We start from the raw sequence: 27,150 nt of genomic DNA on the forward strand, positions 1-27,150 counted from the left end.
TGACTTTTTCTTTTCAGAAATATGAGGTTTGGACAGGGGCCAGAGGAGGAGAAAGTTTTATTGTGGGACTAATTATATCCTAGTGTGACTTGACTGCTTTAGTTTTAGTCTGTCCTCAGGATATCAGAAGCCCCAAGTGAATTAATGGCTCGTACCCAATTGCCTTGAAATTAGGTCATATTAGTTAGATAAAATACTACAATAACCTTATTACAATTTGCCAATGTGCCAGTAATAGTCACACTTCAAACAGTTATTGCTAGTGTAGCTCTACTCTGGGTTCCTCAAGTAACACAGCAATTTCCCACCGAGAAGTGTATTCCTTATTCAGACCAGGGCCCCACAACGCTGACGCAATGCAAACCGAGTAAGAGACAGACCCTGCCTCAAAGAGCTCACAATCTAGTCTGTCCTCTCCAGGTCATTCAGAGCAGAGTTTTATAACCAGTAAAAATCCATGTGTGCATTTGTTCAGGGAGGACAGCAGATCACGATGGGCACAGGGCCAAAGCTCCATTCATATTTAAACTGGTGACATTCGGCATGGCTAGATCTCACCAACATTAGGAGTTTGATCACATCTCTAGAAATGGCAGTGAAATATCGTCCCATGCCAAAATAAGGTGCCATGGCACTGAAGGGAAGCACTTCATGAAAAATATAGGCAGCAGTCTAGGACTGACTAGAAAATAAGAATAAATCTGAGAAGGATACAGGAGTTTTGATAGACTTGGAGCAACGCAGATGCCAAGTTTCCAAAAGATCTCCTTTGGCCATTGTGGCCAAGAGGAAACCCAATGGATCACTGAAAGGAGGAGTATTTATATTGAGTAACACACAGCTTGCAACAGCCAATAGGTGACATGACTCACAGTCTACCTTGCTACTGCTGCTCTCGAGGCTCAAAAGAACCATTAAAAGTGAAGAGATTTCAGCAGTCTCATGCCAAGGAGCTAAAACCCAGCTATGGAAATCCTGCAGCAATAGATCACCTTTAGAGAGTGGGACATTCACAGCTCATCAGTAGCGAAGTCTAGTGTTATGTGTATTAGACTGCACAACTTAAACCACTGCTGTGGTCTGTAACCCGGAAGAACTTGGCAGGGCTGCCTCACCAGCACTGACTCACTTTTAAACCAACCCCCCCCCCAGATCAAGAGGCAGAAAATCTGCCAATGCTTTTCAGTTCAGGACATGAGCTAAGCTGACAAGCGCTGCCTTGCATCAAGAACTCAAACACTTTCCCAACATACAACAGCACCAGGGGAATTTAGAGTGGAGAAGAGGTAACAACACAAACACAACCCCCCCCCCCGCTGATGAAAGCAAGCATCCAGTGGAGAAGCAGCATTTCAGCTTAATCCCAATTGAACCAAGGGAGAGCTTCAGAGAAGGCCCTAGAGACTTTGGAACTCCTTGTAGTCTGCAGCCGTTTGGGCACGATGCTCAGTGCCTTTGGTTTAGCTTGTTAATCATTTGCATTTACTACATTCCCCAACTGGTTGGCAACTTAGCTCTGGGGTGTTTTAACTCCTCTCACTGTGGGGGTGTTCATACAAGCTCTTAATATTTGCACACAGTCTCTCATTACTACAGCTATACAAGACATCAGTGAAGTAGAAAGGGATTTATGGACAAGCAGGTAGATTTTAACCCTTCCTTGACTTCCTACTCCTATCCTGTGCCCTTCAAAGATACAGCAACAGTTGGAACAGGTCAAATAAATTCCAACAGAGTTCTTTTTTAGTGACCTATGAAGAACCATCTGCATAAGCAGTTCAGACCTCCTAATGTACAGGAGATATGTATTTCAAGGACTGTCCTCCCCCAGTAGATAACAGTTTACAATTAATGTTCCTGTGTTTGTGGAGAAGATGAGAGACCTGTTGTATAAATGGAATATTTTTTCCAGTAGCGGAACCAGACATCCACACCAGCCCAAAATACCCAGAGTTCTGAGATCAGGGGAATGATGATACACAGCCTGGAAGATACAAGTTAGTATCAGTGGGATTTAAACGTTCATTGAGTGCATTTCCAGCAAGTCCAGGAGGGATGATTTGAAGCCAATACAGTCCCTTTCTCTGCTCAGGGAAAGATGGACTTTGCCTATGCTCTAGTTTCATCATGTAAATTAGATGTATATTCATTATAAACTGGAAAAAGTGCCCCTGGCTATAACCTTCAGTTATAGGAGAGAATCCTGCAAACTTGATCAACTCCCTTTTAAAATCCAGGTTTAAAAATTATACTAGTAAATGAAGAACCTTGTGTGGCTATGACACACCCAAGTTACTTGCTGCACATCCTTAACAGGAATAAAGGGAGTCTCCACAGTTTCACCTTTCCAAACAGACACATGCCACCTTGGATTTAGTTTGCCCTTACATGGAAAGGGCGTACAATCTAATAACTTCTGAAAGTCACACAGCAGGTGAGCAATGGAGCAGACTTTCCAACTAGCACAAGCTTTGTCCCTCTCCGCAAAGATTTTTATTCTCTCTGCCTTGTTAAAATAAGGTGTGTTAAAGTACCCTTTTAGAATCCTTTAAAAATCTCACCCTGAATCTTCCTCCTATTCTCCTCCTGAGAAGTAAGAGGTAAACGCCAGTACATTTTACTAACTGGCAAGTCACAGTTTATTTGAGATGGAGGAGGTGGTAGATTAGTCTGCCTTGCCATAGCCACTTTGCCCATTTTCCAATTTGAGTGTTGTAGAACAAACAATCTGTTTACTTTGGGGTTTGCTGAGACCTGACCTACCCAACCCCTGTGGGCGTCTCCAATGGGGTAAGGTGGTTTCTTTTCAATATTCCTTTATGCTAGATTCATAAGGGGATTCAGCTTCTAAGATCAGCCAGAGCAAGGTGTGCTTGGGAAAACTGGAGCTGCTCCCAAGAACTGGAGTGCACCACAAACCAATGGGTTAATGGGAAGTTTCTCACTGAACACTCACAAAAGATGGTTACTTTGAAGAGGTGCTCAACTTGCCTATGCAGCACCTTGTTTCTGCTTCATTCAAAGCCTTCCAGCTGGCAAAGCACTCATACTGTCATCTGGGGAGAGTTCATCTCCACTCTACCTGAAAAATGCAGTGGAGAGGAGACAGGAGGACAGTGACAGTAACTTTCAAGTTTTCAAGGTAAGAACAATTTTTCATGACATCAAACTAAAAGGGAAATAACATCCCCACAGCTCTCGAGATAGAAAGACCAGGAATGGAGAAAACCCAGCCCCAAAACAGACTTCAGGAATTTCACCATTTTTTGGCCTACAGTTTTCCACACGACATAATAGTCTCACAGAATTTCTTAGTGCTTTTACTGCAAAAGGATATCTAGGATGCTCCTAAAGTATTTGAACTCCCAGATGCAGCCCTTCCCAAGTTTTTCTGGGAACATGTTTGACCAGAAGTTAGACTATTACAGCAAACGTCCATCCTGAAGCCATTGGTTACATCAGTTGAATACCATAGGCCAAGCAAGCCTCATTCATTCGCACTGCATAAAAACAGCAGAAGGGGCAGAGGGAACAGGACTTTTTGGCTTTACTTTTTATTTTTCCTGAAGAGCAAAAGAAAGAAAAAAAATTGAAAAGAAAAGATTCTCGTTATACCCGTAGCACATGAGAAGCAGCGTATATAATCAGTATGTGTTTTAATGAAATACAGCAGCAATTCCCGATTCTCTCCACAGCAAACATTTCTGTTTGGTTTCTACGGGAATGGCCGAGTTCTGTGGAGACATCTTTCACATCATAAGCTTCAGAAAAGGTTCTCTAAGAAAGAAAATTCACAAGTGTCATCATAAAATGTTAACTTTGGACTGTAACAAATTGGGCTGATGATTTAACAGCTTCAAAGCCTCTGCTCAATAGAAAAGATACAGCAGAGATGGAAGTTTCCCATTGGAAGCCTTTACACCACTTTCACACTTCTCCCCTCTCTGCTCTGTTTAGTAACAACCTCCATTGGGCAGAAGTCAGTCATTAGAAACCAGCAGAAGTGTCCATAGAGCAATATTCTGCTGAACCAGTGTAGTGCATTAGGAGGGGATAGATTATGGTGCTGACAGCACAGCATAAAATAGTCCAGAGCTCACTGAGAAAAACATATGAAATATTTAGCTCCTTACTTTTCCCCCCAAAGGAAAGAATTCTTCCATAAATGTCCAAGACTGATTTCACCCATATACAGTCATGGAAATGGGGAAGCAAGAGATTTGCATCAGAGGTCCTAAGTGCTTGACCTTTCAGTGGAGAAGGAGTGGAAAGCTGGAAGTGCTCTAATCGGAACAGTGGTGTAAATTCCAATGGAAGACACCCATCTATGTCAAAGACCCAAGTGAAAGCCTAGAGTTTACAAAAGTGCTGTACAAATTAAACACATGCAAAACCGTGTTCCACTAGCTAGGGAGACTTTCACAGCATTCAATATTGCATGGAACGGGACCAGAATGCTCTATTTTCCTTAGAGCCAGTTATCATCTTTGTATTAGTAAAATTATAGCAGTAACTGGAAGAAGGAAAAATATCAAACTGAATGAATACAGCAAAGTGTTTCTAGAAGTCCAAAGCATGGCTCCTACTAACCACACCAGAGCATCACTCTGCACAAGACAGTCCCAAAATAAAAAGATTCTACCAAATGATACTAAGTACCACTCTATCCTTTGTCATCATTTGAGCAATCGTGCATGTCCAGTGGGGCCCTTTATTGGACCCTTATTGCTGGGTTCATGTTGGAGTAGAGGTTTCTTTTACAGGTTGTGTCTATAAACTAAGCATGTAAGTGAACAAAAACATTGATTAAAAAAAAGGGTAAAAATCTCTTAAGTACAAGAAAAAGCTGTTAGTCATACACTGACGCAGAAATGTAGTTATTTTCAATAAAAATTGGACTCCGAACAAGGCAAAATATCTGAGTAGGTTTTAATAGCAAAATTGTTCTTATTTTTTGAACAGGCTAATGGAATGTCCTACCTGGATGTGTCTTGAATATTTTTGCTTCACAGTCCTGCTGCACCAGGCCAGTCTCAGAGGTGATGATTCTATTTGCAGTTATTAGTGCAGAACAACTCAAGACAAGACTCTCAGACTATCTTCCATGGCTTACTGTAACATTAGCATAAACTTCAGACATTTAAACCACTTTTTGTCAAGAGCCAAAACATGGGGTTTCACTAACTCTCTGTTTTGGGGGGAGGGCAGAAGGAGAATCACAGTTTGGGGTTTGTATTTGCAGCAGGCTAATGAACTGAATAAAAAGTAGGTATTTCAGTAGCAGAACACCTTACGATAACTAACTTAGTGGGAAATGTTAAAGTCATAGCACAGCCCTAGATCAATTTGGAGGAGGGGAAAAGGCGACAGGGAAAATGGAAGGGAAGCAGCTTCAGACTCAATCCTTGGCTTCCAAGATAATGTATTCAGAAAAATATTGCATGAAAAGCCTTAGGTTTTAGTTCTTTCATAGATGTATATTTACCAGTTTTCACAAAGACTGCAGGAATACGATTATAAACAATAAATTAGGACTTCATGTTGCTATCATTTGGCATAACACAATCAGGCAATTTTTCCTTTTAAATATAAGGCAACACAAGCCAACACATAATTTAATCCGTCTTTAGTCAGACTGCTTAACTTTGCTAAAGAGTAATCACTAAAGAACGGTTTATAGTACACTTAAAAGAATTTAAATAATGTCATGGTGTAAGTGTACTATCTTACGCAAGGAATCAGAAAACGTACTCTGCTAAGCTTTGAAACCTAAATATTTGTTACAGCCCAGAACTACACGTCTAAATTAAAAGATACAAATAAATGTTTTCTAATTTTTTCCATTTACGAAAATCTTTAAGAATCTCTAGCCAACTATGACATCACTTCAAAACTTGTAAGTTTGTTGTGTTTTTTTTTTTTTTTTTTTTAAATTTTGTATGATGTCTTAAGATTTTAAATCATGCTCATTAAGGAAAGTTCAAGGAGCAAATACTTAAGGCTTTGTTTTTCAAAGGGCTGTGAGGGAGGCCAGTGAATGGCAGAGGCCAGTGGGTTCACTCATACACAATGCTACTCAAACCCACGCTACCAGGCGACATTCATACAGAAATATTACACTTAAAAGTTACAGTGTAGAGCAATATTTTTAGCCAGTGTACATATAAAGAATCAATGCATTTACTTTTTTTTAAATTCCAAACTCGACTGTGATCATTATGTTCAAGTATTAGTCTCACTTACAGAGATGAGAAACTTCCTACTTACAATAAATTTAGCTTCAAAAGAAGGGATGTTTCAATATGCTGAAGAGAATGAGACACTGAGGTTATCCAATAGTTAGTGTTCTATTGGTCACCAACTCATTTAGCTGCTTTAGGTGACGTGGGGAGGGAAGAGAAGTAGTTAGGCACAGAGACTCTGGGAAAAGAGTACTTTAAAAATAGCTTAAATGGTAATTCCCAGATATGAGAACTGTTCTATCATATCTATGGTGGTGCTTTAACATACAAGAATATAGAGTTGTAAGTCCCACCATGTCTCATGGCTAGAGCTTCATTTCATAGCAAATACCTTTCATTTCATTGATGCTGTCGGAATGTGAGAACGCCATGCCAGTCACTATGTGCCCTTACCTTTATAGTGGAGACAGACTTCTAAATATGCTGATCTACCCTGAAATTAATTCTACCTACTGGAGGAGCAACTGAACCCTTTGTGGGGTCGTCAATGGGTCTAGATTCCTGGAATAAAACCTCAATACAGCACTTTGTATCAGGAAATCCAGACTCCTAGCAGCGAGGGGTTCAGACATAGTTAGCTTTAAAATGGTGAAGTGGAAGCAAAGAGGGAAGGAGGCAGCTACTATTGCAGCTATGTACCCTACATCCTAAAACTGCCACTCCCATACCCTGTCCTCAACAATATGTCCAGAAGATCTGTGAGGGACTTTTGACTCTGGAGATAGACCAAAGTCAAAATGATAAACGCAGAACTCTCTGCAAGAGCTAGCAAAAAGCTTCTTCCTATGTTAATGCCTAAATATATAACCCTAGCTAAATCCTTTCAAAGGTAGGCTTCCTTTTCAATTAAATAAGCCTCTAGACAGTGCAAATGGTCAATGTTTAATGCATTTAATGAAACAGGCTTTAGAGTTGAAAATAAGCCCTACTTCCTGACAAATTCTGTTGCTCTTAATCTGCAGAGGACATTTAGATGGAAATGTAAGCATCTATGCTACCTAGCTCTTTAAAGAGCTGGCTATCAGATGCAACTGTGAACCCTGCAGCAACTTAATAGTCCAGCAAGTAGTCACCAAGCAGAAGGCAAAAGCTGAGCAAAGAGGATTCTGTGGTGAAGAAACAGCTGTGGGGTGCAGTAGTGTAATCAAGTTATTTGAAACAAAAGACATGTTATATATTTGATGCCAACAGGAGAAAATGTGGATGTAAAGCTTTTAAATATACATTAAGTCTTGTTTCAATGATTATAATGATCACACAAGTTTGCAAATTAAAAATACTTTGCTTATTAATTAAAATTAAGACTAAACCTCTAATTTTGTCTGTGAAAGTGACTGCAGCCTATCTATACCCCGGGTGCTGAATATGAAGATTTCGACTATCAGTTGGTTCAGGCGCTCGGTTCATGGGAGGGCGATGGACTTTTCCCAGCACAGCCATACTCTGATCTCTGAAGCAAGCCTGCTGGAAGTCCCCACTTAGGTAATCCATGGTCTGCATCACACTATTCTGGCTGGATGAACCAGCTCCGGCTCTATAATGAGCTCCTGCTGCACAATCTAGTGGTGCCCCTGCTGGCTGTCCTCCATGAAAAGGCATGGCAAGGTCCTGTGAGCCAGAGCTGTCACTGTTCGGTGTGGGCAGAATGTTATTCCATATGGGCTGGAAATAGTGCCCATTAGTATATGGCAAGGGTCCCTGCAATCCATTCACAGGTGGGGAAGGTGTAGGCTTCTCAATAGGAGGCTTTAAGTTGAAAGACTGGCCCATGCACAGTTCTTGAGGGTAGTTTGAAGTTTTACCAGGAAAACCTTGCCCTGCAATCTCTCTCTGAGGGTGCTTCCCCGCAAGTCCAGTAGGTCCAGCAGCATCGCCACACATTTGCTGGAGATGTGCAAGCTGATGCTGGTTCCATGCAACCGATTTCATTTCATTCTGGTATGCAGAGGGCACCCTGTTGATGTTTACCATGGGTACATTAACAGAGGCAGAAGAAGGAATAGCAGCAGCATGATCTACAGGGTTTACTACACAGGAAGGCATGGGAGTGGGGACATTGTGAGTAGATACCCTGGTACTTGCATTGATAAGCAGGTTGCGACTTATGGGGCTAGGGTTTGCAATCTGTCCCTCACATACTGAGGTAGTGCTAATGCCAGCTCTGGCCTGGCAGAACTGGTTAATCTGGTGCACGATGCTGCTCAGGTCTGGTGGCTGGTTCTGCTGCAGAGTGGCAGCCATAGAGAGGGGAATGGTTGAGGTAGACACGGTCACATTCGGCGGCGCATCTGCATCCGGCATCTTTCTGCTTCCATGTAAACCTGGCTGCAGCAAAGTGTTTGCAGGGTGCTGCAGAGTCTGATGTGCCATGGTCTGAGGATGCTGCAAGCTCTGTGGCTGCTGCATATTCTGAGGGTGCTGCAAAGTCTGCGGCTGCGGTATACCCTGAGGGTGTGTTAAGCTTTGTGGCTGCAGCATACCCTGAGGGTGCTGCAAAGTCTGAGGCTGCGGTATACTCTGGGGGTGTGGCAGAGTCTGTGCATGCTGAAGGGCCTGCTGGCGAGCAAGCGCCTGGGGGTGGTTTAAAGTGCTAGGTGCAACGTATGGTGTGGAAGGGGGATTCATCATTGCTTCCGGCAGCAGACGTGCGCGTGTTCCGTCAAAGTCTTTGATCATTCCTTTAGCTGGAGATTTGACTATCGCGAGCAGGCCTGTTTTTGTGGTGGGCTGAGACGGGTAAGGACTATACCTCTGGCCTGAAGTATCAAGTCCATTCACAGTACGGCGTATGTGTTTCCTCTGGGGAACTTTGACGCTGTTTGGAAAAATTTTTATAGTCAGTGGATTGTTGGCAACCTTCTTAGCATAAGCATCCAATTCTGCTGGGGTAGGATACTGTGCAGATCTCATCTTCTGTGTAGTGTCCCCTGTGGAGAAAGAGGGAATCCGTCAGTACTGACCCTGGTAAGAAACCGCTTTCTCTCAGAACAAGCAAGTTATAGTAAAAAAGCATTCAAAAGATAAAAGAGCTGTATCTTCCCAAAACCAGCGGGTAAGCACCAGTTATCTGATTCTCTTCATCAGTGGAAACCAATATGACGCACCACTCAACTTCAGGCAAGACCAGCCTGAAGGGAGTAAAAATTGAACCAAACCATTTCTTAAACTAAGTTTATTCAGAAAATGCTTGTAGTTACATTAATCCTTGAAGAGTAATGGACAAAACAGATGTGCCGTTACAAACATATCGGATGGCCTGCACCTCAGAGTATTTTCTACGCAGGATAAGGTGGGGGAAATGCCACAGCCTAATGAATATTCTCTGAATTTAAATCTCCCTATCCCCCATTCTTAATCCGTTCTTGGAATCCTGAGCTTCTAGTTTAGGAAACAGAGAAAGCAGTTAGCGAACAGAATGGAAAAATGCACAGAATGTTGGTGTGAGCCCCATATAAAGTCACTTCAACTAAAAACTTCTTGAATTTCAATTTCAGCATTATTCTGAAATTGAGGCATTAAAATTTTTTTAAACTGTCGTCTTTGGCAAATACGCAAAGGTTCTTTGAGAAGTCTTTAGCAATTCTAGTTTCGCCAGGTTATATTGAATAATTCCCATTCTGGTAAAGATGCATTAATTTTGTGCCTTTCAACTCTATCCATCCCTACCCAACTAATCTCCATATTCACTATGACGGTCAGTTTGGGAGAGTATCCTAACAACAAACAGTTAAAGTCAGGGTACCACAATAGATCCTAAAGGCACAACTATCTACCACATGTGGGCAAAATTATTCCAGACAGTCATCCTGTTCCATTTATTCTCACTTAGCAGATATCCACCTGGCTGAAGGTTGAGCACCAGGCTGTCATTTGTTCATTTCAGCAAAGGCCGTCTGAAAATCTAGGAGGGTGGAATGCACTTGTAGATTGCTGTCCTCTCATTCCACGCAGACAGCACATTTCCCTTCACAGCTATACTGGCTGCCTCTCATAAGCTATTGCTTTAAAAGCAATTTTATAAATCTTCCAATATAGGCTTGTGTCTTCCTCAATCCCATTCCCTTTTTGCTTGATTTTTCACCTTGCAGATTCTGTCCACCAAAAAAGCAGCTCCCCTCTAATAGAACAAGACGTTCAGCTCCTACGCATGCTCCTCCTCCACAGATCCTCCACATGCTACTGCGGTGCTTTGCTGGTAGGGGGTTCTGCAGCTGACTTCTCCAGAGCTCAGCAGGGCCATTGCCAGTGCGCTTGGTACCTCACTGTCCCAAGCAGAAGAGACCTAGGAACTACAGCTCACCAGAGATCAGGCTGCTACCAGGGAGGCAAATCTCTGCTTGAACATATGCACTTGATTATAGCCGTTTGGAAAACAAACAAGAAGAAGTTATCTACCAAGTACGGTTAAGGTCTAAGCAGCATTACTAGCTCCCTTTCAATCACTGTCTACAGAGCATATGATTTTAGTCTCTAAAACTGAAGGCAGGGAACTGCTTCTATAAGAAAAGCTGTCCTTAGAAACCAAGGGCAATGCAGGAGATGATGGGATGGATACCAAAAGGAGAAGCAGTTATAACGACATTAAACATATCCTTTGTAAAATAGGAATATTTATAAGCTAGTTGTTTCTTTAGCACAGCATGCACTCAGCTACGCCAGCTGGCAGTTTACCTATCCATCTTCATTGTTTCTGAGATGTCTCTCACCATGGTGTTTAAGCACTGGCATCTACCACCCTCCCTACTAATAAGAGAAATATCAAATGAGTATTTCATTAACCTCAACATCCGCATTTCTAATGAAGTCAGGAATGTCTCCAAGTTAGGCTTAGCAAGGCTACTCCTCTGTTGCCAGGTTTCTGTCAGCAGCTCTCAAAACTTTGTTGGCTTTATTTTTAGCAGGTTCTTCTATTCCTTCTGATCTTCTCTGCCTTTTCCAGAGATGCCTACCCTGGAAACATGCTAGGTAATTCTGATGAAAGAGTAACTGATCAGGCTGAAGGGAATCCATGCCTTTCTGCACCATGGGTTGTGTGAACTTGGCCAATTTCAGATAGTTTCTACTTAACACTTCAAGACATCTTTTCTTTTACATTCTATGGAAAAACTAGACAAGAATTTCAGAAGTCCAATATCAAACTGGGTAATAAATGTTATTAGTGATATAGTATATTGGATAGTTTGCCACCTTTCCAGTCTTGGGTGTATTTTGACAATGCATTACAAGGGAAGCAGTTAAAATATCTATCATCTATAGCTCTGAACCCCAGAGTTCCTTAAATAGTTTTACTTTAAGAGTGAAAACAAGCCTCAGTTCAAGTTAAACATGTGCCAAGATGAAACTTGATGTCCCATCTTAAGTAACTGACAAACCATTTTTCATATCCCCTTTGAACAGGCCTCTCTGAAGTGAACAATTGATTCCTTCACCTTCCCCCTTCTTTCCTATGTAATTCTAGTTTACAAAGTCAATGCCTCTCTTGCCCCGAACTAGCTAAAACATCCATAATTTACTTAGGACTGATCAAGAGAACGTATTCCTGAGGCTCCCATATACGACATAAAATGTAATTATGTTACACCAGTAGTTTTTCTTCACAGTAGACTCTAATCTTTGTTGGATCAATTTGGGCAACGAAACAGAAAAAACTGTGAATAAGTCAGAAACAGGAATTAAGGTGTACTCAGGGGACCTGAAGAACCAGTACAGGGATTCCAAGACTACAGTGAAGCAGTCATGGGGATTAGGTAGGATAGAAAAAACAACAACAGATTAGCTCAGTTGACTAAATGAATGGGAAAATATCAAGCATAATTTAAACAAAATGTGTCTTTGTTGTCCAACATGCCCATCACTTGTGATCAGTTCAGATTTCTGTGCCAGTCCATACAACAATTAGATGTGCACCTCTCAATATCAGAAATATTTTCTGGTTAGCAATGGCATGTGTCTCTGCTTAATTTCAGTATGAAATTAACATTTTTCTTTATGTGCATTTCACATTAGGGCTTTAAACCACAGCTTTGTAACCTACTTATGGTTATGTTTTCATTAAAATTCATTAAATTATAACAAGCCTTAAGGATCCTTACAATAATCAAATTCAAAACAAAAAAAGAAGAGCTATACCCAATTCCTGGGTAAAGCTCTCAACCGCTGCAATTTTTCTGTAGGTTTAATGAGTCTCCTCAGTCTTTGGGCAGGAGTTAATTTTAGCCTGTGGATTTGTCTTTTAGTCCAGGAATATAAAACCCACACTTAGTCTCAACTGTGGCTACTCCACCATCATCTCAATCAATCTTTTTCTTTTAAGGGCCTGAGGCACCTGTCTTTACAGCATCAGAAACTATGATAATTGCCCAATAAAAAGGCATTTTGCTTTTTTGACAATGCATTCTTTGCCTCAAGTATTTTGATATTGTCTTCGGTATTATATTTAAGAAGCAGAAGGAAAGACAGAATGCAGATAAGAGACCAATGAGGAATCCGAAACATGGGTGAAGGACAAATTTCAGGTTTACTCTGCTTTCCCTTGAAATCTTACAAAATTGAGTTTTTTGGGTTTTTTTTTTTTTGCAAAGTCTTTAAAATATATATACATTGTTATCAGTTTCAAAAAAGACAAAATATTTACATGTCATCTAGTAGCTCCTCCTTCATACAGTATCTTTAGGAAAAAAGCCCTTAATTTGGAGGTGGACAGAAATGAAGGTAACTATGTACAGCTTTAAATAGAATGCAAGACCAATGTGATCCAGAGAGCTATATCTAGAAAAAATTCCTCAGGCTTTCTGAACTTATATTACTAAAGGTTATCTGGTATAGTTATACAGTTTCTTAAGGCTTCTATAAAAAGCATGGGACTATTTCAAATCCTCTTCCCCAGCCATCCCCAAACAACAACAAAAGCCACGCATTGTTCATTAAAAATGATTATTAACTCAGCTTTCCTTTGGCCAGGAGCAAGACTATTTATGCATATACTGGATTTGGAGAAATGCACCAAATAATCTTATACACATCTGCCGCAGAGGGGGCATCTTGATTTTCAATATAAATCAGAGCTAACTGGAACTGCTAAGCATTAGTGCCATTTAAACGTCTGCCAGCTACTTTATGTGCTAAATTCTTTTAAACACAGTACCTAAACTCTTCACTAAGGGCTTGTCTACACTAGGAAAATTAGTGAGCAGCAAGCTAGGGTGCAAATGTATAGTGCACTAGCTACTCAGCACTAACTCCGTGTGGACACACTTATTGAGCACTTCTTGGACAGCTTAGCTTAATGCGCTTCCAAAGTGCAGTAAATTATTGTGCACCAAGACATGCAGTGAACAGCAAGAGTAAATGTGGGAGTAGCTACTGCAGGCTTTTTCCCTGTGTAGACAAGGCCTAGATGAGGTTATGGTAGTGCTTTCAGTCCAATGTTAAGCAGTGCCTGGAAAGAGCTGGCAATATCAAGCTAAGAGATGCTAGCCTGTTACCTTTAGAAAATATAGAACTAATGCAGTATGAAATTGGCCCACAGTTCACACCCTCATCTCACCAAACAAATATATTAAAAGATTTCACTAATTTGCCCTTTCAGTATGAAGCTTTCCAATACTCTGAAGTGATCTCCAATCAAGGAAGCCTTTTAACAAATTGTAGGTTTTCTTTGTGAGAAAGTGCACTAAGTTCTATCCCCTCCCACGCCGTTTTAGTCAGCAATACTTCAATTGAAAAGACAAAATGCAACATATATTATTAAGATGGAAAGGGGAAAAAAAAGAGGAGGGGGGGAGAATGCCATGAGCTGGCAGTTTACTTGCATATCACATTGTGAAAGCCCCTTTCTGGGCACATCGTCTTGCTCCAATCACAGAAACCTACTGCTAGAAAGGGGCTTTGAGAAGTTGCCCAGCCCCTTCCACTGAGACAGGACAAATTATACCTAGACCCTCTCTCACAGGAGTTTATCTAACTGTTCTTAAAACCGACAATGATGGGGATGCCACGACCTCCCTTGGCAGCCTATCCCAGTGCTTAACTATCAGAAAATGTTTTTTCTAATAACCTAAATTTCCCTTGCTGCAGATTAAGTACTTTACTTCTTGTCCGACCTTCAGTGGACATGGAAAACTGATCAGGCTCTTTAGAACAGCCCTTAACATATTTGAGGACCGTTATTAGGGCCCCACTCAGTCTTCTTTTCACAAGATTAAACATGCCCAGTTTTTTTTAGCCTCCCCATATAGGTCAGCTTTTCTAACCTTTTATTATTTTTGTTGCTCTCCTCTGGACTCTCTCCAGTTTGTACATATCCTTCCTGAAGCGTGGGGTCCAGAACTGGACATAGTATTCTATCTGAGGACTCACCAGTGTTGAATAGAGCAGGACAATCTCCTCCCGTGTCTGACATAGTATTCTGGGGTGTATTAACAGAAGTGTCCTATTAGCCTTTTTCGCAACTGCACCACAGTGTTGACTCACAAGGCTTGTCTGCACATCCAGAGCTCTCCTGTCAGCATAATAAAACCACCTCCACAAGTGGCAGGAGCTAGGTTGGCAGGAGAAGCTCTCCCGCCGACATAGACTTGTCCACACAGGCACTTATGTCTGTGTAACTTATGTCGCTCAGGGGGGTGGTTTATTCACCTCCCGAGCAACATAAGTTATGCCAACATAAGCCATGCCAACATAAGCCGTAGCGTAGTCATAGCCAGAGTCAACTTGTGATTCACTAGACCCCCACATCTTTTCCAACAGTATTACCACCTAACCAGTTATTCTAGATTTTGTAGTTGTGCATTAGATTTTTTCCTTCCTAAGTAGTACTTTGCACTTGTCTATACTGAATTTCATCTTGTTGATTTCAAACCAATTCTCCAACTTTCAAGGTTGTTTTGAATTCGAATCCGGTCTTCAAAAAAAGTGCCAGGTTGGTGTCATCTGCAAAATTTATAAAAAGATACTTGCACAATGGAGTGGAGAGTATTAGTGAAAATATTGAACAGACCCCATGGGATCTCACTAGAAAAAACCCCCCAGCTTGACAGCAAATCATTGACACTACCTTTCAGTTTTGCACCCACTTTATAGTAATTTAAACTAGATCACATTTCCCTAGTTTGCTTATTAGAATGTCACGTGGGACTGTCAAAACCATTACTCTTAAATCAAGATATATCACATCTACAACTTCCCTATCCACTAGGGCAGCAACCCTGTCAAGGGAGGAAATTAGATTGATTTGGCATGATTTGTTCTTGACAAATCCGCACTGACTATACTTATAACCCTATTATCCTCTAGATGCTTAAAAATTGATTGTTTGATAATTTGTTCCAGTATCTTTCCAGGTACCAATGTTAGGCTGACTGGTCTATAGTTTCACAGGCCCTCTTTGTTCCCCTTTTGAAAGATAGGTGCTATGTATGCCCTTCTCCAGTCCTCTGGGACCTAATCCATTCGCCATGAGTTCTCAGAAATAATTGCTAATAGTACCGAGATTACTAAAGGAACTAGCTGAAGCACCCTAAATTTCATCAGGCCCTGATGACTTGAATACATCTAAATATTCTTTAACTTGTTCTTTCCCTAGGCTGGCTTGCAGTCCTTCCCACTGCTTGTTGATATTAACTGTGTTAAAGCCACAACTGTTACTGCAATTACAAAGCACATTTGGGGAAATTACAAATATTGTGATGTAAGAGACACACGTGTCAAGAATTTGTTCTCTCCTGGCAGGCCCCACTTACACAACTAGCAGACTATTACCTTTACTCCTCAACATTCCCGTGCCAAATTGAATTAGCAAGTCATGGACCATAACATGTTGTTTAGTTTGACTATAATTGGAGTGTAAATTATTTGATTTGAAAAGATGATAGCAAGTCCAAAATCAAAAGCTAAACGAAGAGACATGAATTTCCCCTGTGTACAAGTTGCAGATACTAGGGACAGGCTAAAGTACATTTCTGTAAGGAGATCTTTATACCCAGTTCTTTAATAAACACTCTTGGAATAGTTTCTTATTTGCCACCCCAACAGTGGAATCAATTTGTGACTCAAGTGATCTCAGAAGGATGAGGGGAAGTGGGGGGGAACAAAGAGAGGATGATTTAAACCATTCCCTTAATAAACTAATGCTGGCATCTGAATAGAAGGTTCACCTGAAATATTAGTGCAAATGTCACAGGAACGAAAGAGGTTAGTGAAAGTGAATTTGTTTGTTACCGCTGTACTCTATGCAAGAATTTTCAGAGCCACAGGAAAGACAGCAGGATGGAGAGACAGCACTCTGAATACTGGAAATACTGGCCAGATTACAACTATTTGTGTTTTATCAGAATGCGATACAACCCTATATCAACAAAACAAACTTCAACAACTCTGCATTAAGAATGATTTAACTTCTATTGGTGCCTGCTTTTCAATTCAATTTGGTGAAAAGGAACCAGAAAAAAAGTTATATTAAGAGTCAAATCAATAGGCACAGTTTCACTGCCTAATGCTTTTAGTAAAGAGGCAAGAATTTAAGTGTGTTGTACTATGAACTATGATTAAAATTAACCTCTCAAACGCTGGAAAGGGAGGGCTAGCTGCTAATGCTTGAATTTTGATAGCTGTTTCTCACAACCATTATTGATTAATGCCTTGAAGGCACGACAAAACATAAAAGACAAATATTCAATAGATTTTCCGCTGTACCTAAACGTTTATTTCATAGCTATCCCAGTGCCAGATTTAACAATTAACCACACCCTGAAGGCAAAGCCTCACTCACATTTCTGAAGTCCAGTGTTCATCTGCGGGTAAGAGAGAAGCTGAAAGGAGAGGTCACCTGGTCCTGGCAGACAGGCCAGCATGGCAGACAGGCACTAACACAACATGGGGCATTCACTCCTCCGCACACTGCAACAAAAGAGACACAATTCAAGGTTCTAATACACGGATGAGTACTGTGATGAAATAGAAGCAAACAGCCATCCCTATGTGAAAGAGGGACTGGACCCATGGTTCACCGATGCAATTTAATTAGCAGTATTGTTGATAAAGTATATCTTATACTTATCTATAGTAACAATGTGCTTTCCAACTGTTGTGATGGTTAAACTGACATTTTAAAATGGCACATCTGTACATCAATTGGGAAATGAAAAACGCTGACACTCAGTGTTCACCTGTATTGGAAGGTTTCTACCATTTAACCTACAAACTACAAATTTTGGCACTTGTATTTGCAGGATTATTCTGAAGGGGAAAAAAAGTTTTCGATTTCCTATGACAGGCCCTCCTACTGTGGTTCTAATGAATTGCATAAAAAAAAGTTACCACACTGCTGTTCAAAGATAAGACATAAAACAGCTATAGTCCTTGAGTAATGGAGAAAGCTGCACAACTGCAACCTAATAAACCCAGGCAATAAAGTTATTTTATCTATAAGCAAAACAGCTTCCCTGAAGGTTACAAGACGGATGAATAACCCATATCCAGAGTTATGTGGCATGTAGCACATTGCACAGAGGAGCAAAACTGACATACACTATGTTCCCTTTCAGGGTTACAAAACTCCCCTAACAGCGAACCTATACTGCCTTTTCAGCCTTGGATCTAAACAGATCAAACCTACTTCTAAAATGAAGGAAGATAGAAACTGTAGGTGCACATCAGCTAACTAACTAAAGAGGATAATTCTTTTATAAGCATTTATACCTAGGCACAGAGTTAAGAAATGGCTTTTGCAGCACAGATAACTCAGTCTTTAAATCCCTTCATAACACTAACAAGACTCAGCTAGTGGGACTGACACTGCAGACATATCTGCTTAGGTTTCATCCTGCGAGGACACAATGGTAGAAAACGCAAGCTGATTGTCCAGCACCATGTCAGGGTGGCTAAGACTAACCTGTGTTTTAAAACGTACTGTGAAGGTAACACAGAGAGAGGTCAACAAATGAAAAATGATCAACTATCACCAAGAAGCCATACCAAGTACTGTATATCCTGACTTTAATGGAATGCAGCAGCCCATTTATCAGCATGGCAGGTCAGCAGATAAGTGATGATGGGGTTTTGTTTGCTCCAGGTAAATAATTTTAAAATAAATACTGGGGGGGGAAAAAAGTTAAAGTGATATTCTTGCACCATTTAGAGAAGCACAAAAAGCCATGAACCCTCCTTAAACAAAAACAAGCACCTTCAGAAAAAGCAGCCTTCTATGCAAGGTGCTTGCCACTCCAACAAGATGCCTTTGGGGAAATAAAGGCAGTGGAATGCATGCACTTACTAGCCACCACACTAACAGGTTAATCCCTTTTGCTCCAGGTGCTGTTCTCTCAAACAGCAGATGTTTCACTGGAATTTCAGCACCGCACAGGTAAATTATTTAAGGGAATGATGAACTTGAAACCTGCTAACAGAAGGCAGGCCAAAATCTGGGTCTCCACAGGGATGTGTATGGGTGAAAAATATAGGCGGGTAGGACTTTTAGGCCTCGTCTATACATTAAAGTTGTACAGTTAAATTTTAGAGTGCCTTGTGTCAGTTCTGCTTACATTTATTCCCAGTTAATGTCAAACTAAACCAAAATATGAGTGTCCATGCAAACCGGTGCAAATCCCTAACTATACTGGTTTGAAATCGCACCTTTAGTTAAATTGATGCTATATTCTCATGTTAACAAGATCTTAGTGATAATATCTAAAGCTCAGACTGTTCAAGATAGATTTTGTAGAAGAAAAGTGATGGACTTCACAACTGAATCTAAGTTTTCTAACAAAATTCTTTTCAAGCAGTTGGGAGCACTTGAAACAAACCTCTACCCCTACAAGGAAACAATTGAGAACAAACATCCTGTATCCTAGCAAGGAAGTTTAGCAACTTCTGTGGTCTAATGGGATCAGCTATGGCCTTGGCAGTTAGAAGAAACTTTAAGGGCATGGCTACACTAAAGAGTTTACAGCTGTGCCGCTGTAAGCTCTCTAAATCAGCTGCTCTAAGCCGACAGGAGCTTCCCCTGTGGCTTAACTACTCTAGCCCCTGCGAGCAGCAGAAGTTATGTTAGCGGGAGAAGCTCTTCCACCGACATAGCAGTGTCCACACCAGCACTTATGTCAGTGTAATTTACGTTGCTCGGGGGGTGGTTTATTCACACCCGAGTGACAGAAATTATGCTGACATAAGCTGTAGAGTAGACATAGCCTAACAGTAGTGGGCAATGAAGAACATTTGTAGCATTCTATGTTGTTCTCATCTTCAAGAACCTTGGGCTATCAACAAGAAGGTAGAGGTTCTTTGGAGCTCCAGGGGTACCAGAGCTCCATGTGGATGCCTTTTTGGAGAGTACTACACATTTCTGAATTTGAAACTGGATTTGACTAGACCAGTTCCCATTAGATCAATGGGACTGACATCAATGATACACAAGTTGTGTGCACACACTCCATGACATACCCACCGTAAAGCACACATGCCCAAACAGCTTTGTGTTGAAGTGACAGTTTTAATAAATGAAACTGAATTATCATTTCACCACTACCATGCATTAAAGGCCATGTGGTGTAACCCAGAAGCATGGATCTTCACACTAAATTTTGTTAAAACAGAGAACTTTCTGTGGGGTGGAAGGGTCCCAGAACTTGGGCTTCAGCCCAAGCCTGAACATCTACACCACAATTAAACAGCCCCTGTGCCCGAGCCTAAGTCAGCTGTCACAGGTCAGTTGCAGGTTAATTGCAGTGTAGACATAACCAAAGTTATCCATGTCATAACAGTTGGTCAATTTGTACAATACATTAACTTGTTTATTGAGCCAACCGATTGATCAAAGGTTGATCAAAACCAAGCACCGGAAATCCTATAGGTTTTTCTCCGCAAATATTTATTTATGAAAAAGCTGTATCTTCATAGCATGAATACTTTCAAAATATTATCAGCAAGTCTCCCAGGTATATTGTCAACTAAGTTACATGTGCAAACAAGTGCCAGTTGTGAGTAGTGTAGAAGTGGAGCTCACCATAATTTTGGGCACTGAAAGCCAGCATGACAATTCTATGCTACTGATCAAGGCAGACAAGCCCAAAACAGACAGCCCTTTGAAAACCTAGAGAAATATAAATACTCAGAACTCTCCAGGCAGTGCAGAATTCAGATAATTATGCAAAACACCAAGAGAACAACTTCATTTTGGCTCGATATTTAATCATTAGTAGATGGTAATAACTGCATTAAACTCATAAATCTTGCATTTTCTTTAAGACCTCTAAACCTGAACCTGTAATTTGTCTCAGCCTGTAACACACTGAGTTCTCAATGGGATTTAAAAAAACCCTCAGTGCTGGCACATCCAGAGCTTAAATTAATTATTTTAGGAAGAGACACGTTGCTTGGCCTCTACATTTAAGAAACTTATTCACAAATATAAACAAAGCTGCAGAATTCCATGAGAACTTTCCTGGCATCCTGTGGACAGTTCCCTCCTCCAAATTATGCCCAACATAATGAAAGAATGAAAGACAAAACAAGCATTCAGATGCCTTTTAATCCAAAAATGACAAAACCATTGTAAATTGCCACAGACTTTGGCATTCTTCCTTTATATACTTTTACTGCTTCACCTGAGTAAGCAAAAGCTCAGATTCAGCAGAAAGTATCTACACTCTCTTTCCTCACTCCTCTATTAGTTTCACAAGTCTGGCATAACTGAGGCCTGTTTCTCAGTGAAGAGTAGACAATGAACAAAGATGACAGAGTTCCAATGCAAACTTCAGCAATGCAGAAGATTTTAATCAATCATCATCAGGTCCTGTAAGCACCTCATTTGTACTCTGTTAAAAACAGCAGCTAATCCAGGATCTGGTGCTCTCTCTTATGTCATGGTTAAAACAGCTCTTAGCCTCTAATGTTTTATGTAACAATTTTTGTACGTACTCCCCCTTAAAAAAAAAAAAGAGCATCACTATATAAAGTACAAACTGCACTAACAATACTTTATGACTGAACAAGTAACATTTCCGAGAGTGAGATATGCAGAGGATGTATTTAACTGTTCAGTCTTTAAATAGCATTATAGTCTTAAAGTATTGTGACTCTTAGGAGCAAACCTCTTGCTAAAATGCCACTGAGCACATCAATGCCTTACACATACCCACAGCAACGAACAGGATAATGACACATTAAAAATGTGAGCAAGTGGCTAAGAGCAGCCGAAGACAGCATTAAGTTTAGAGTAGTCAGACTCCTATCATAGGAAAGCAGCATTTCCTTGGTGTCCAAAGCATACCAATTTACATAGTTAAGAATTCCATTTCATCTACAACTTACACAGAGCTTATGTTTGCTGAAAGGCTGCAAAACTAAGCTTTGCCTAGTTCATTCTATGTAGAAGCCCACAAGCTAAGTTACTCATTTTAAATATAGGAGATCTGTATATAGGAGATTTGTGATGACAAAGGCAAAACATATCTTAAAGGAAGAGTTTTATTTATATGATAATTTTTTTTTTTAAATGGAAGCGTTTTAGAAGAATTACCACCTTTTCTTGGTCTCCACTGTAGGCTGACTGCCAATAATTTAATTCATAATGGCCAGGGAACTAGTGGATATTAAGAGAAGCAATGTAGGTGTTCTGGCTGTGCTAAGAAAACATATTATGGAGGACCTGGTTATGACTACATAGTTAAAGTACAAAATGGAGCTTAAGACATCAATCTCTATCTCTCTTTTTTTTTTTAAATGAAAAATACAGTATTCCCGCCCCCTGAACGTACTCTGAGAACACAATGAATATTCTAAGATTTTACAAGTAAATTCATTAGCTGATCAGTTAAAAATGAACATGTCTTCTAATAAATTTAGTATGTCAGGGTTTTTTTTGTCCTTAATGATCTCCATAATGGATTAATGCAAACACTTTATCTGTTATAATTATATAGGCTAGAGACAGGGTCAGCTAACTCTTAAGTGGACCATTGGGACAGAAGCAACTCAACCCTTCCTCACCAGCTGAAATAAAAGCATTAATTCTATTGGTTGGAATGACTCAGTGGTAGGAGAGACTGAACCAGGCCCAACTGTCACTGTCTATGAAGACTCCAAGGCTGCATACTAGCTTGGGCATCAGGGCTTCCTTTGAGGCAGCATTGTTGGGGGAACTGAGGCAGCGACAGAGGACACAGTCTGAGCTTTCTTTGCTCCCTCCCAATGCTCTTCACTCACTAACACAGCCCGCTAATTTGCAATTGACTGAAAGACTAGATTCACCAGTATATTCTGGCTGCTTTACACTGCTACAGCAATGCAAAGCAGCTGTAAACCCAGATTAATTAGGTGCTCTGGCTACTTGATGGATCACTAAATCTGCTCTTAAAAGTTAAATATAAAAATAGATTTAAAGCTGACACTACATATAATCAAATCACTAGCAGTCTCTTTGGGCTTCTTGTTCCCGAAATTTAAAAATATTTTTTTTAAACGAAAATTCCCAGACAAAAAACTCCATTAGTGATTTTTTTGAAGTCAGAAGATAAAAACACTGACTCTTTAAAAATCAATCACATCTAATCTGGGACCACAACACTAGACTGCCATCATCGTAAAAGTGTAGTTATTATAGGACATCACTATAGGGCCGAGTTAGGGCTGTTTGGATGCCTTAACTGAATTTTTTTTTCAGCTTAATTCTGAATTTTCTGGATTTATAATGCTTTGCTTTGGACTAATCATGAACACCCCTAGTATGTTTTTTTACCATTAAGTTGCCAATATATTGAGATGAAGAAGGCTGAGAGTATGTATAGTTTTGTCTGGGTAGTAGAAAGCATTCTGTACCCCATTCCCAGAGTGGACTCAACTATTTCAATGAAGAGTCCTTGTGGCACCTTAGAGACTAACAAATTTAATTGGGCATAAGCTTTCGTGGGCTAGAACCAGTTCTAGCCCACAAAAGCTTATGCCCAAATAAATTTGTTAGTCTCTAAGGTGCCACAAGGACCTTGCTGTTTTTGCTGATACAGACTGACATGGCTACCACTCTGAAACCTGTCAACTATTTCAGCTGTCACAGGGCAAGCAGACCTACACTTAACTTCATCCTAAACCGAGGTATCTATGGAAGGGCTCCATCAGTTTTAGCAAGAGACTTCTCAGAGGTTGCCATAGTAGAACTTAACATTTCAAGAAAATGCTATGCTTATCAACCAGAAAATAACAAACTTCAGAGACAGCAGCTCTATCGGGGAACATAGATGCCTCTGGTGTCTTGTACAGCATAGAGTAAATTACTTGTTCTTAACAGCCCAGTGCTAGCAGTAAAGTCCCATTACTCTAATTTACAAATTCTGCCACTAATAAATAGATCAAATGCTCAAATTAAAAGTTTTTGCTGAGCGTTCAAACATACCATACTGCCTGAAACTCTCACACAGGCAAAGGAAATGGTCCCCACAAAACTGACATAGGCCAATGAAATATGAGAAACAGGTCTGATTTAGAAAAAAGTAAGCTGGTGAAGTCTAACTTTAGACTCATGAAAATAAACATGCATGTTTGAAATTCCAGCATTAACTATAGACCTTCACAACTGAGGTCACAAAGCTCAGATTTGAGAAGGCAACAGAAACTACCCACACAAAAGAAAAGCTCAAATCTATTTAAAGTTTCCAGCACCCTGGGGTCCCTTAAGTCTTGTGAGGGCTTTAAGTACTTATGGCTCATGGATGTGCTTCACTTCTTCCCCTTATTCATATAGAAGCTGCATTAAATTTCATAAATAGTAACAATGCATTATGATTATGACAAAATCCCAAATACACACTGCATAACGAAGTTCAGCCTGTATAAAATGCTCCAGGACAAACTAGGGTTGTAAAGTTATATGCATCCGAAGAAGTGGGTTGTAGCCCACGAAAGCTTATGCTCTAATAAATTTGTTAGTCTCTAAGGTGCCACAAGTACTCCTGTTCTTTTTAGGGTTGTAAAGTTGCTTTGGTACAAGCCTATGTAAGTGCCTGCTACAAACTAACTGCATGCAAGCTGATTTTCATGCTCCTAGTGAAACTGTCTTGTTTACTCCCAGTTAAGATACTAAAGACAAAACTACAGACTACTGAAGACTGAGGCTCATTCCTTTTTGCTCTCCCAAAGTACCCCATAGTCTAATTTTTGAAGTATATATTATGTTCTCCTGAGCACATTCATACCAATTACATGGGCAGGAATTGTTTACATAATTCACACAATACTGAAAGGAAGAATTCTATATTTTCAAAAAGGTCAGTGACTTAAGAATCAGCATATTTAAGTAGTAGTAGTTAGGGGTTACGTTTTTGTCTCCTTTCATAATACACACCAAGTGGCATTGCATTACATTTTTTTTTTTTTTTTTTAAATGGAGATATCCTATCTCCTAGAACTGGAAGGGACCTTGAAAGGTCATCGAGTCCAGCCCCCTGCCTTTACTAGCAGGACCAAGTACTGATTTTTGCCCCAGATCCCTAAGTGGCCCCCTCAAGGATTGAACTCACAACCCTGGGTTTAGCAGGCCAATGCTCAAACAACTGAGCTATCCCTCCCCCCCATTTTAAGAGCATACACGCACACCACACACCATCCCCGCTAGCCAACATTGGTATTTATTACAATTTCAGTCAGTTTCATCACTTGATGCAAAGTCTTCCTGCTCTCCCCTTCTCCCATTTTCCACCACCCCTGCATTTCTGGAAACCCACAAGGAAACATTCTTGTGTAGGATCTCTGCTGTAACCTACTAGAGGAACAATATATTTGACATATCTAACCATTTTTCATAACTAAACTATCAAACCAGCACTGTATTCACAGACAACATGCAACAACCTTTAAACATTTTATAAGCAGAAAATTGCAAAGTAACATTACAGAGGAGGCGGCTTTTCTTGATACGGCAATAAATCACTCTAGCAAGTTTATCTGGGGGTAAACAAGGAGAGAAGCAATGAACAATGGAGAGCTGCCTTCTGTATGAGCTGAAGTGTCATATCAGCTTCTACCAATATAACGTTTTTTGATGGTCTGAATCAAGGTCCTCTTCTAGATCTCTGTAAGAGGTTCAATAAAATCAATGTTGCTCCTTGCAGTTTAATTAAGATTTTGCTTGTAAACAATTTCACTTTTAGGCTGACCACCATTTATAATGTTAGTCAGGCAACAAAATTAATTAGTTTGAAAAGCAAGAAAGAAGAAACTGAAATGTATATGGGTCCACTTTTTGCCCCTTTTCCCAACCCACTGAAGGCAACACTCAAAACAGAAAACTAAGGGGCTTTAAAGTTAGAGTTCATGAAACAAACACTGGAAACATTACAATCCTTATGGACTTGAAAGCTATCAAGAAGGGCTACCTGACTTCAAATCAATATCTGTAATTTTGAACAGATGTTAAAAGGCAGCCAAAAGACTAAAATATCACACCTATAATCTCATAACAGGTATGCATTACTGTGAACAGGAGTATTTGTGGCACCTTAGAGACTAACACATTTATTTGAGCATAAGCTTTCGTAGGCTACATCCCACTTCTTCGGATGCATGAAAAGCACGAAAGCTTATGCTCAAATAAATGTGTTAGTCTCTAAGGTGCCACAAGTACTCCTGTTCTTTTTGCGGATACAGACTAAACACGGCTGCTACTCTGAAACCAGTCATTACTGTGAATGACATCAGTACCATCAAATCCATTTTACTGTGATAAAGCAGCAAGCTCCAATATATGATTTTTGAATATAAAAAGCCATTTTAGGTTGGTCTTAATAGATTATTTTAAAATACAGCACTACATGTCTGCTGAAGAGTAGAACAGTAGGTTTTAATTGTAAAATGGAGCTTTACATCGCTTCTGGCCTTTGGTATAAATGAGGACTTAAAAAAAAAAAAAAAAAAAAAAGGAAGAGCAATGCGTCACTTCAGTTATTACAATCCATCCAACTTGTACTTTAGCCTTGGGATAACCACCGCCAACAAACGGACTTGGAAGTAATTATCACTGCTATCTGCAATAAATGTTAATTAGACATAATTGAACTAAAGCCCTAATCGGAATGACGCTGTTGCTGGCAAGAAGCGTACTCCTGCTTGTACTCTGCAAAGGAAGCTGCTAGCAATGAGGTGGACAAACAGGAAATTGCTTGTGTGGCTTACCCATTGCAAATCAGCATGCAATTCCACTAGTGCCTGGTTAGTTGGGCCAAAATAAAGCCATTAACAATGCTTCTCACTAAATATGTTTTAACAAAAACCAAAACACAAAGGTGCAGAGTTTCTAAAATACGTAAAGTTTCAGTCTAACTTCATAACTACCTAGATCCAAAATGGCAGCACCCGATTAATTCCATAATGTATCTACTGACTATGTAGAAAGGTTAATTCAAAAGATAGTAAATTATCAGTACTAAAAGTATCTGAAAAAACTCAATAGCTTGTCCTGTTATAGGAGTGGGCGTCTCTGATCTCTGCTGCAATGGAGCCAATTAACTGCGTTTAGTGCTCAGACCCACACAGGTGGTTGGGGGAAGGGGAGCTTTTAGCTTAATTTCTGCTGGTTGGCCCATTTATATTTTGCATTTTTGTTAGCCAGACCAGAAAATGGTTCCACCCATTTACAGCTTACTTCCAATTTTAATTAACAACTCTTTGTCCTTCATCAAGGCATCTCAACGAACCTTACTAACGCTACTTTGGCCTCCCAACCACTCTGAGACAGGCATGAATTGCGCACATCCCATTTTACAGATGCATAAAATCAAGACAAAAATTAAATAGAAGGAAGGCTGGTCTTGTAATTAAGACACTGGGTTGGACTCATGAGACCTGGGTATAAATCCTGGTTCTGCCATGTGATCTTAGGCAAGTCATTTAGTCACTCTGTGCTTCAACTGTCACTTATACAAGG

General features: G+C 40.2%; 1 protein-coding gene across 3 annotated transcripts in view; it reads right to left on the reverse strand.

The window, feature by feature from the left end:
- Positions 1 to 4,923: 4,923 nt before the first annotated feature.
- The window catches only part of FAM222B (family with sequence similarity 222 member B), a 50,281-nt gene continuing 28,054 nt past the window's right edge, over positions 4,924 to 27,150 (reverse strand). For all 3 annotated transcript variants that reach the window (XM_065418265.1, XM_065418263.1, XM_065418264.1), the window contains exons 2-3: positions 17,011 to 17,138; positions 4,924 to 9,169 (exon numbers count right to left, since the gene is read on the reverse strand). In XM_065418265.1, the coding sequence (XP_065274337.1) occupies positions 7,584 to 9,169; positions 17,011 to 17,092 (1,668 nt within the window). In that variant the 5' untranslated portion in view covers positions 17,093 to 17,138 and the 3' untranslated portion in view covers positions 4,924 to 7,583. The remainder of the gene's footprint in view (positions 9,170 to 17,010; positions 17,139 to 27,150) is intronic.

Source organism: Emys orbicularis, chromosome 17 (genome assembly GCF_028017835.1).
Source record: "Emys orbicularis isolate rEmyOrb1 chromosome 17, rEmyOrb1.hap1, whole genome shotgun sequence".
Classification (NCBI taxonomy): domain Eukaryota; kingdom Metazoa; phylum Chordata; order Testudines; family Emydidae; genus Emys; species Emys orbicularis.